Consider the following 12,183-nt stretch of genomic DNA (forward strand, 5'->3'; position numbering starts at 1 on the left):
GCTCGAGAATTGAGGTTGGAGTTTTTAAGTAGGAAGTAAAATTCTAGAATACAAATGTAAAATGTTCCCTTTCAAAGTGCTGATTTGAACTAAATGGAACTTGGAATTTTACAATGAATACATAGAAACACTTTACAACTTTAGGATGAATTCAAATGTCTAGAATGAACAAGTTACAGAATGGAAGGTAAATGAAAGCTTCAAGAGTACCTTAGTGAAAGGTCCAGTTATAAGGGCATTTGCAGTAGCCAATGACAGCTTTTTAACAAATGACAACACAAAACAGACTTTGGTATAAAATACTTTAATAAATAATAGTATTGTTCTAAGAACAAACAAAAAAATTCCACTAACAAACCAAGACTTTTACCAAATATTGTACAAAATAATTACAATGTTCTGCACATTCAGCCCTCCGTGTGGGGCTAACAGAAAGTAAAAATTTACTGAGAGAAAAATTATTTGGGTTTTCTATGAATGCATCTGCATTAACAAAAAATATTGAAAAAAAAAATCATCATATTCATCTGCAAACAGTGACGATAACTGACCCCCAAACCCCCTCCTGCAACTGCTGTGGAGGTAACACTAAACATTTCTCTTCCTGTGTGTTCTTAGTGCAGAAACAGACTGGACAACATCCACAACAGTCAAACAACATCAACAGTAATACAACTTGTTCCCTTCATTAGACCAGAGTAGATACACACAGGGAGAGGCGGTACATTAGGATACAGACACATCTATTGCAAGCAGGTTCCCATTCACACAACACACTGTCTGTGATGAGGTTTCAGTGTCTTGCTAAACAGCACTTCCCCTGGGTGGATGATTACCGTGGAGTTGTTTGAAGCTAACACCATGCTGCTCTGTGCAGCATCTCTGCTGTCAGCAGACTGTAGAACTATAAATTTGTAACTCACATACTAAGAGGCTCAAGTGAGACTGGCAGCGGGGCTTTTAAGTTGTTTGGACCCTGCGTCCTCTACATACTGAAAATAGAAATCAGATGCATCAGTGCTGATTAAAGATTCACCAAAGTTTTCCTTTTTGCCATTTGGTGTCCAATAATCTCGTAAGCAGCATGTGGCAGAGCACCTCAGAACCGTCAGTCAAAAACTTTCTTAACTTGAAATTATATTTCCATTCTGCCAGACATGAACAGAAACACATCATTTATAGCATACAGCGCTTCGCCTTTGCTTTTGACAAGACAAATATCAAAATTCTTCAATTTGCTTGCCTGCTGTGATGCCAAAATGATGATTGTCAAATGTCAGTACATGCATTTCTGTAGGGAGTATGACATTAATGAATTAAGAAGTGCTTTCGGGAACAGCTTTACTCGTTTTGAGTGATGATACTGAGGAAAACCTGAACAAAGAAACCTAGATCTGGATCTACTCGGATTGCTTCAAATGTAAAAGAACAATGTGGATTAGAAGGTAGAGATCAGCAGTTATGAGTGAGTCATTAAGTGATAAATGACAATGGTGTGTTACAGCAAGTCCAATGTGGAGAAAATGAAAGAAAATACATAATTTAGCAAAAATCCAACAGAAAACTGAGCAAATACATAAATTAGAACCTATCTGGATACAAAATGGCATAAAATCAAAATAACATCAGTCATATTAATATATTTTTTGGAGGACTGGCTTTATACTTAGCCCTGAACACTGTGATAATGAAATTCAGGGACCGAAGTTTAAAAAGATCAAATGGACCCCCCCCCCAAAAAAAGAAAATACACTACAAATTGAATTTGTAGAATTAAAAGTATCAAAAGTAATAAAAGGTGACTATTGCAAATGCTCATAAAATTTCACTCTGGAGGTCTCCAGTGAGATGAAAATGACTGTTAATGATGGAGTTCCTGTAGCTGTAGCACTGATGACCCAGCTGATCCTCACAGCCTGTTCCAATGGCTGGCAGGTCTGGGATCAGCTCTCTAACAAATAATTCTAAACATAAAGACAAACAATCAACACTTAATTTCTCTTTAAACAAGTTTTCATGACTCAGTGGGACCACGGGCACTGAAAAATCTGTCTAAAACCTGTCGTAGTGTCAACAGACACTGATAAACGGAATGACATAATTAAAAAAAGAAAGAAAGAAACAACCACAAAACAATCTTATTTTTTAGAATAACTATGATACAAAGCATCACTTAAGTTATTAAACTCAAATATACACAGCCATTTTTTATATTTACATATGTACAATGCAAAGAAGAAAACAGCATTTACTGCGATCGAGTTGTTGTTAGGACTTCTTTCCCTTTTTGTGTATTTAAAATCTGCGTACAGTCTACAAGAGGAAGGAAAGAAGTAAAAATAGGAGCTGAAGGCACTTTTCTACTAAAGCAATATGCTGAAAAATAATCATGCAGACTTGCAGGAAGTAGTGCCAATTATTTTCAAATGATATATAAACCTTTAAGATGTTTATGACTGTAAACAAACAAACAAAAAAAAAATCATGCCAGGCATTATACAGTGGTTACTTTGTGCCAACTTTCAAAGAACTTAAATATATATATAAAACTTGTTTTTAGTATTTTTTTTCTTTAAATAAAAACACATGATTTGAAGACAGTGTAGAAAAGGCCCACAGGTGTGGGCTAAGGCAGACAGGAAACAAATGCACCACGCCACGCAGTAGAAACGGCGTTAACAGCTGCCAGCCAATGACGTTCAGTTAAATCTCCAAAGTTTCAAAGAAACAAACGTGAGCGTTAGTTTTTTTCTAGTGAAGCAAAAAAAATAAAAAATAGAAAGAAATGTGTGTAAACAGAAAATCTAGAAATGTGAAAAGAAAATTCTTGATTTCAACAGTGTAACAATCCAGAAATCCCGAAGCCATGTTTAATTTTCATGCCTCTTTTTTTTAATTTTTTTTTATAGTAACATCTGTGCTGCAGAAGAAGAATTTAAATAAGGCGAGGCAAATAAAAAATATAAAATTAAAGCATCTGTAATCTTCACTTTTGGTGCTTTTAAGAGTTGAAAAGTCAGTGACATTGAAGACATCGCAGTTTCTTCCTTTTACTCAGACGGTCCCTCCTCTTCCTGTGTGGGGTTCACACGTAGTGATCTTTAATGTCCTCGCTGAGTTTGGCGGCATTCAGGTTTTTACACCGGTTGTCTTTGGGGCTGTACGCTGTCCGGTGCGGCACCTTCAGCGGACCGCTGCGCGTTGTACAAATCATCCCTCCCTTACCCATCATTCCCCTGTCCTGTGTTATGGTGCACTTCTGAGGCGGACACTTGTCTCCCATGCCCAACGCCCTTTCCTCGTCTTCCGCCTGATCCCCCTCGTGCTCCCCGTCCTCCTCACCCTCGGCCCCATCGCACGTCCTGTCAGAGGGGCCCATCAGTTTCTTGCATTCATACTGAACGTCTTTGTCGCGGTTATCCTTGAGAGCGTTGCTTCGCAGCGGCTCCAGCTGGTTGTTGACTGTTGTCTCCTCAGATCGGGCCGCTCTCTCGCGCTCTTTCTTCCTCTTGCGGGTCCACCAAACGCAAACAACGATGCAGAAGATCCAGAGAACGCTGAAGACCACACACAAAACTGGGACCAGGTAACCTGAAGAGGAAGGTTTAATGGGATATTAGGAGATCATTGCATTTAAAGATGTTACAAAGATATATCATACCATCGGCAAAATTAAGAAAAAAGCATGTACCTATTGTTTTGTACAGAATATAATAACTAAATTTGACTAAATTTGGAACCGCTTCAGTTTTTTCTTGCAGATCAGAGGCCAGAGAGTGATTGTATAGAATTTTGTAACATCAGTGTGATTCGTGATTGAGCAACACAATTTTAAGTGATAAATTGAACAAAAATGCTAGTTGTAGCAAATATGACAAAAATACGGTAGACTAATTCTCACAGAGGAACCGATGTGTAACTCACCAACAGTAGGGCACTCCACCACCACCTTCACTTTGACCTCAACCACTGCCAGAATGATGGTGCTGTTCTGGCGTTTGGACAGCGCAGTGGTGATAGCGCTGGCCACCTTCTGGATCTGTCCACAGTCGCCGTCTTTCGATCCTCCATCCTGCTCAAAAGACTACAAAGAGGAAGAACAGGAACAATAAGATTTATTTCTCTTTTTAATTCAAAATAACTTGTTTCGCCGTTTAGATTTGAATATGTGGTGGGTATAGCTCAGAGAAAGTTTAGTGTTTTCATAGCTGATTGCAGGAATTAATGGTTTCATTCAATTATGGTCCTGGAAGACACTTGCTTTTGTATAATCCTGGATTACATGAGAACATCTCATTGCATTTATTTTTGGTTAAAATCACATCATTTCTGTGCCTCTTCTGAAAGGTTCATCGTGTCACGTTTAGTTTTCTACTGCCAGAAAGTCTGATTCTCACAAACCAAACCCAGAAGATAAGCAAAACCAGAACCATCGTGACAAGAATAACAGAGAGAGTTCCAATCAAATCATGATCCCTGCACACACTAAAATATGTAATGCACATCTTAAACATCTGACAGTTGCTTTTCATTACAGGGGACACAAATACTCCCTCAAACCTTTCAGTGCTCTTTGAATAGAGCTTTTCAGTGATGTAAAGAAAAGCTGATTTGTAGGTAAAAGGAAAAAAATTTGCAAAACACAGATTCCCTCAGTGCAGCGGAGAAAGAAAAGAAGTCCCATTCGCCAAATGGTCAAAGTCTCGCTCGAGGCCATGTAAGAAGACAAAAAAGAAGAAGAAGAAAAAACACATTCATCCGTCAGAATAAAAGAGATTCTCCTCCCAACATCTGGCAGGCTGTGAACCCCCCCCCCCCCCCGCTGAGGGTGGAGTTAATTGCCTAATAAGGTGCTGATGGTGAGAACAGAGAGGTGGAGTTGGGGATGCAGGGCTGTTGTTGGGGGATTAGCTGTGTGCTGTGTAGTTCAATTAGGACAAACAATAGAAAAGAGGCCAGCTGTGCTCCCTGCTCGCCTGGGGACAAACACTCCTTTTTTCTTCTCCTGAGGAAATCAGCAGCTCATTCACACACCCAACTTCCAGACTGACTGACAGATCACATTGCAGAGATACTGAGCTCAGTGCACAACGTGCATGCTGTAGACTGCAAGGAGATCTTTTGGGGTTCATCATTTTCTCTATATATTGTTTACTGTGTGTGGAGGTCCGAGTTTGCTTAATAACACCCAAATACTCTTGAAGGATTTATTTATTTATTTATTTTTACCATATTTTGTTCCAGTTTGGAGAGGAAATGTATCTAACACACTTGACAGCAACATGTGCTCAATTCTAGAACAATCACTGTTCTAGTGTTTAAGTTCCTCTTGTGCCAGAAAGCGGCTATCCTGAAGCAGGAGCTAAAACATCCCAACGCTGGAGTTCTAAGAACTTAGTTGTAATTTTGGGCATGTAGACAGGACTCCCTCCAAGAGCTGTAAGAAGAATCAGTCCACATCCTCTTACACTATTTCTACCTAGCGGGAAAGGTAATCCTCAGCAAAAAAAAGCTCAAACAGAAGGAAATAATTAATTTTTTTTGCAATTATTTGGGACTATCTTGAGCAGCGGATGAAAACACATTTAGTGTTTAGTTCATTAGTGTTGGTTTGTGTTTGTCCAACCCCAACTGGTCACGACAGACGGCTGCCCCCTCTGGAGTCCGGTTCTGCTAAAGGTTTCTTCTTGTTAAAAGGGAGCTTTTCCTTCCTACTGTCACCAAGTGCTCGCTCAAAGGGGGTTGTTTGATTGTTGCAGTTTTCTCTGGGGTTATTTAGGGTCTTTACCTTACAATACAAAGTGCCTTGTTGTTATATAAATATATGTATACCATATATATATATATATATATATATATATATATATATATATATATATATATATATATATATATATATATATATATATATATTAGGGGTGCAACGATATTCGTATCGATATTGAACCGTTCGATACAGTGCTTTCGGTTCGGTACGCATATGTATCGAACAATACAACATTTGTAATTTATTTTATCAATTTTCCTTCTGACGATGCTGTCTGTGTTGAGCGCTCAGTGAATCTGTGTTCGACTACTCCGCCTAGGCTGCACTGTCGAGCGCAGATCCACTGAGCGCTCCACACAGACAGCATAGTCAGGAGGAAGAGCGCAGGGCAAGCTAGCGAGACAGAAGTTAAGCTCTCAGCAACATGGACCTCCCCACCTTCATTCAGATCTGGCGTTTGGAATTATTTTGGTTTTCATGTGACGTATGACCCTGAAGGTAAGCGAGTCATGGACTAAAGTAAAACAGTATGTTGGATGTGCCATGCAATGCTCAATTACATTGGTGTGAACTAGTGTGTTAGCGCAGTTAGCTCGTTAACGTGTTGGCCGTCTAGCCCCATGCACGGGGCGATCGGCGGTAGCTCGTTAACGGAGATTTGTCGTGTTGTGGCGTTAAGGTCATTTCAACGAGATTAACCTGAAAGCACTAGTGGGAACACAACGAATATGACTGCACATTTACGCCGACATCATCCTAGTGCAAAGACAAAAACAACAAGCATGCTACTAACTTTAGCCGAGTCATTTAGACAGCTGTTAGCACATGATTCTCCTTATGCTGCTGAGAATATAGCCCAGAAGAAGCGGATAGTATAGCTTTTATTTTGGAAAGAGCCATTTCTCTGTAATAAAGTCTCTTTTCCAAAGATGAGTGATTCCTCAATCAGATACAGGGCTTGCAATATCGCTAGCCCGACGTCCCGGAGCTAGCAATTTTTTCAGTCGGGCTACCAAAATCTATCTCTTCCCTGCCCGTCGGGCTATTGTAGGAAAAATATATGTCAATGCTTTTGCATTCTTTCAGAAATGTAGCTGGGTAATTATGTCATTGGCATCGGTGAGCCACTGTCAATATGTGACATATTGAAATCGCGTTTGAATTTGCGCTTGTTTTTTTGCTTTCACTTTGCAATCGTGCGAACTGTGTATAGAGAGCGACAGCACTGATTGGTGAGTGATGATAATTTGTGCACCAATTCCTCTGACATCGTCTTATTAATCGTTAGCTTACTATGCAAACATGACAAGTGAAATCTCCTGCAGCTTAAACATGTGAGAGGTTGATCGCGCAGAGAATCGCTGAGCTTATGTGAGTCCGTGTGTAAAAGCAGCAGGAGAAGTTATGACAAATCAGACTATAAGGCAAAAAGAAAGTGCAGCTTTATGGTTTCATGGACAAAAGAATTTCTGTGGCTGCAATATGACGAGCTAAATAACCAGGGCTGCACATAAGTGGTCCGCAGGTGCGCATTCGCTGTCAAAATAAAAAACACGCACAAGGGTTAGGGTTAAATTTAAAAACTGTACTTTTGAGTTAAAATATATATTTATAATTTTAATAAATGACAAATTAAAAAGGCATGAACATTTTTTTTGTATCGAAAAAATATCGAACCGTGACACCAAAGTATCAAACCGAACCGTGAATTTTGTGTATCGTTGCACCCCTTATATATATATATATATATATATATATATATATATATATATATATATATATATATATATATATATATATATATATATATATATATATATATATAAATAAAACTCAACTAAATCGAATGCATGGCTACAAAGACAGAGGAAATTCCACCAGCGCCTCCAAAAAGCCAACAGCATCGAGCCAAACGTTTGCGATGCTATCAGCAGACAGAGCGCTGACTGGTAGAAACGCTGGCTTGGACAGTAATGGGAACAACAGTGGAATTCCCCATGAAGAGAAAGAAGCACAAAAAATTGTTAAAATTAAAAACAGTTTCCAACACTCCACCACAAAAGATTTCTTATGTATGATGACTGTTTTTTCCATGCCAAGCGCTAAAGCAAAGGACCAACACAGCATGAACATAAACAAGTGTTTCCCACCTTACTAGTTTTTCCATATCTGTATATAAATTCAACACCGCCACACCTACAACAAGCGGACATCAGTCTGCAAAGGTCTGTGCAGCACCCATGGACAACTCTGTGATGAGCATGCCTGATGAAACAAATCGAAGTAAACACTTTCAAATATTTGGCCACAACTTCTTGAACATCCCTCAGTTTTCCTTAAAAAACATTTGAAGAGGCCACAACATGTTCGAGGGGACACAAACCAAGACAAACCACTCGTCCCCACATGCATTCTGAAACACAGGCATCGCACTTCTTTCTCCGCTCAGGTTAAAGCCTGCGCTCAGATCATAAAGATTTCACTCGCACGTGAAACTGAGCGGTGACATATCACTGCAACACAAGTCCGCAACAAGTGGGAGTGGAGCTTTTTATTTTTTTTCCTCCTTCTTTTTATGAAAGCCTTGTTGAGGAGTTTGGGTGGATGTCAGGCTCACCACTCCTTTTCCTGTATCTGTCGCTCAAAACAGGCCTGCAAACATCAGAGGAACAAAAACTAATCCCCTCCATTAAGAGCTTAGATGTGACTGATTCCCTCAAGTCTGGGTGGCCGAGAGTGAGAAATACAGAAACTAAAACAAAGAGGGGGGAAATTATAAAGGAGGGCAAATAAAAGCAAGCAAGGGAGACAGATGGGATCAGACAGATTGTGCAGATATTAAAGGAGAAGATAAAGAAGACAGGGAAGGAAAAGATGCAGAGGAAGAAGAAGAAATATGCAGAAGGAGAGCAAGATCGGCAAGTTCCCAAAAGTAAAGCTAAATTTTAACCAGATGTTGTTAAAAGCATCAAATACTTCTTTCTTTCCTCTCTCTGTTTTCTAAAACAAGGACGAAATAAACCAAAAATAGAAAAAAGATCTGATTTTATTGTCCTCTACTGGAAACAATTTGCAGTGGGGGGTTATGTGCGATTCAATAAAGTGGAAGAAGAAAAAAAGGGACAAGTGAGGAGGAAAGACTGGGAGTTCGTGTAAGCAGGATCAAAGATCAGAGAGGCATCTCCACAGAATCATGGTAGTGGGTGGATGCAGTAGCCATAATGGGGGATGAATTATTTGCATAAAGATACATATTTCAAACTGAAGAAGCTTCTCGGATGAGCGGTGAAACATCTTCAAGCAACTTAAAGAAGTCGCTTTTCTTTCCAAGCTCCTTAGACTATGATGACCTGTATGACTGAGAACCTTCACAGACTTTCTAAACGTTTCTTTCTTCCTTTTCCTGTCTTAGAATCATCCTAAAACTTCTCACCAATGCTCTTTGCTTTTTCAAATATAAAGGCACAAGTCAGTCTTACATTGTGGGACAAGTGCACACAAGTGCATGTGTGTATGTGTGTAATAATTACCAAAGCGACTTCCACGGCATCACTGGTGGAGTAGGACTGGTCACAGAGGATGAGCAATGCCCGCTCTTCAGCAAGCGTCCGAGTCACGGGGAGATACCTCAGCTCCGAGCAGATGTTCTCCACTGTGGTTCCCTGCGGCACACGGACAACACGGGTGAACAAATTCCTCTCATTCCTTTTAAGTCTTTCTTACATGGATTCAATCCGAAAGCATCCCCCAGCAGGGGGAAAACCTTGCCTCATCAGCACTTTGTCAGAGGAGCAGATTTGTTCCCATTCAGACATGCCCGACAGGCATGACCCAGACAGCCAGACAAACTTTTCCCCTCCCCCTGCTAAGACTCAAAGTTTTTTGGTCAGTACAGAGCTGATCCAGCACCTGTCCCTTTGTAAAAGTGTCCTCTATATTAAAAGCCATGTGTTAATATTAATAAAGTCTTGAAATGTATGGAGAATACATTAAGAATCACGTTTATGTGAACTGTGCCTGCAATGTAAAACCACAGATTTTTGTTCAGTGCCACTAAAGCATAAGACATAAAAGGCTTTTGTAACTGGACCCACAGACCAAGCTTAAAAAAATTCAGAAGACAACGATTCAAGTTCCTACTTCTGTATGATTTACTCACCTGTGGCACTTTGTCCTTTTTAAAGATGAGTGTGATGTGAGCACAGTTGTTATCCAGATAGCCGCTGTTAGGTTCACACTGGGTGTGCAGAGGTGTGGGGGGGTCTGGCGTTGAGCACACCCCCCACTGATGACAGGGTGGCGAGAAGCAGGTGAGGAACTGGTGCTCCACACACTCGTGACCTCCGGGGCAGGACGGAAGGTTTGCTTCGGGAGGCGGAAGAGCCTTCGGGAGGATGCAGAGCTTACGGCCACATCTCACCTAGAGGAATTCAGCGTTCAGAGAGAGGGTCCACACCAAACGCTCAGTTAGCTAATACCGAGCTAGCTTAGCTTTAGCAATTACGATTCATTCTCGTATTCCTAACCTTGGAACAATGAACATTCCCGTTGACACACTGGCATGTGTTACATTCCTCCTCCCAGCGGCTGCCGTGAGGAAACTGTAGGTCAGTGTGACGGCATGGCTTCCCAAGTCCGATGACTGGAAAGAAGAAAGAATTAAAGCAACAATTGAAGTTGTCAAATGTAATCTTAAATGTAAGTTATAATCCTATAAAACTGCTGGAGTTCACTGTAGTCACATGAAAGCCATAGAGCTGCCCTAGGTAGACATATTATTCTCTCTCCTTTTCTTCTGTCATATACAGCACCTACTATCAGAGTAGTGAATGCTTACATTAAAAATGGTGGAAGTTCAAAATAATGATGTCAGTGTATGCCGATGTAGTCCTGCAAGCCAAAAGCTCACTCCATTTCAGATACTTTTTCTATTTTTAGCTCTGCTTGATGTCATAGACAGAGGATATTGCAAATATGGTTGTCTTAGCCCCTCCTGCTTTTAAGACCTTGTGTTTACTGGGGACAGCCAATCAGAAGACAGGGAGCTTAAATAGAGGGCCAAGGGATCTACGTATAGGCTTCAGACCCAAAGGGCACACAAAGGGTGCTAAATAAAGACAAACGTTTGTGAAAAATGAACAAACAGCTACTCTGATAAAAGGTCCAAGCAAAGAAATATTGGAAACGAGCATAATAGGTCTTCTTTAATAAAATGATTCAAATCTGGTTTACGTCTAAACCATCATCTTATGAACCTCTATAAACAGCTATTTATTGTACTTACAGTCTTGGCAGCGAGGTCCAGCATGTCCTGGAGGACAGAGACAGCGGTAGCCATTGATCTCATCCATGCAGGTCGAACCTTCAGCACAAGGAGACGACTGACACTCATCGATGTCTGAAAGAGAAAACCGCAGGCAGCGTGCAGAGAATTACTAAACTTCTAATGCCCACCATAGACCAGTCTAGACAAGTCCCAGTGACTCACTGTAACAACTGTGAGTGCTTTATTTAAAAAGCAAGCATTGTAGGCATTGTTAGAAAAAACTTTTCAGATTATAGCGCATAGAAAGTTGAAAACTACAACCTAAAAACATTAAGAACTAAAAAATATTTTTAAGTACAGATATTTCTTTCAGTGTTGCATTTCTCTTTTGAGTGTTTCTCTACTTAAAAAAAAAAACAAAAAACGTCTCAAATACCGGTTTGGTTTTAAACTCTTTAAAAGAATAACGCTGAACGCTTTGGTTCAGCGGGGGCTTTTTCTGAAGAGCTCTCTCCCAGAAGGGCCACGGGAGAGCGCACAGACCTGTCTGACAAACTTCAGCTCTGACCTCGCTCGGTGCAGAGGGGAGAGGTTAAGACGGTCTTCCTGAAAGGCTTCCTAATCTGTCGCCCTGAAACAATCGGCTCACGCTCCCTCGCTGCGGCCTTTCACCCCTGAACCCCCGCCCATCTGACCCCAGCCTCATGCCCCCTTCCAGTTCCCAGGGACTCACTGATGCGGCAGTCCGGTCCAGCGAATCCTGGAGCGCACTCGCAGCGAAACCAGTTCACACCATCCACACAGATGCCACCGTTGTAGCTACAAAGGAGACAGGAGACAGATCCAAACAAGTCAATCAAAAGTGGATTTAACCTAGAAACAAATATTCAGTTTTTGATGTTAACAAAAGCTCTCTGAATTTTTTTTGTACTTGGTAAGTAAATAATCTAATTTGACCCATATAACCCCGCCCACACACACAAAAGAGATAAGAAAATGTACGCATAGCTGGAAAATGGGTGAACGGGTAGATATGTGTAGCTTAGTAGTCCTGATTTATCCCACGCTCTGCTCTGTGGGTCTGCAGAGCCTCTCAGGCGCAGCAGGATGAAGCTGAGCCCAGATCAATGTCCAGGCTTCATATGTAAAT

The 12,183-nt window shown here is 40.7% G+C and overlaps 1 protein-coding gene across 2 annotated transcripts in view; it reads right to left on the reverse strand.

The window, feature by feature from the left end:
- Positions 1-288: 288 nt before the first annotated feature.
- The window catches only part of LOC146685538 (protein jagged-2-like), a 53,878-nt gene continuing 41,983 nt past the window's right edge, over positions 289-12,183 (reverse strand). For both annotated transcript variants that reach the window (XM_085442362.1, XM_085442361.1), the window contains 7 exons: positions 11,767-11,852; positions 11,052-11,165; positions 10,294-10,409; positions 9,927-10,187; positions 9,298-9,429; positions 3,925-4,084; positions 289-3,591 (listed from right to left, as the gene is read on the reverse strand). In XM_085442362.1, coding sequence (XP_085298488.1) covers positions 3,086-3,591; positions 3,925-4,084; positions 9,298-9,429; positions 9,927-10,187; positions 10,294-10,409; positions 11,052-11,165; positions 11,767-11,852 — 1,375 coding nt within the window. In that variant the 3' untranslated portion in view covers positions 289-3,085. The remainder of the gene's footprint in view (positions 3,592-3,924; positions 4,085-9,297; positions 9,430-9,926; positions 10,188-10,293; positions 10,410-11,051; positions 11,166-11,766; positions 11,853-12,183) is intronic.

Source organism: Copadichromis virginalis, linkage group LG19, assembly GCF_057382275.1.
Source record: "Copadichromis virginalis isolate Kocher_CV1m ecotype Utaka linkage group LG19, C_Virginalis_male_GT1.1, whole genome shotgun sequence".
NCBI lineage: Eukaryota > Metazoa > Chordata > Actinopteri > Cichliformes > Cichlidae > Copadichromis > Copadichromis virginalis.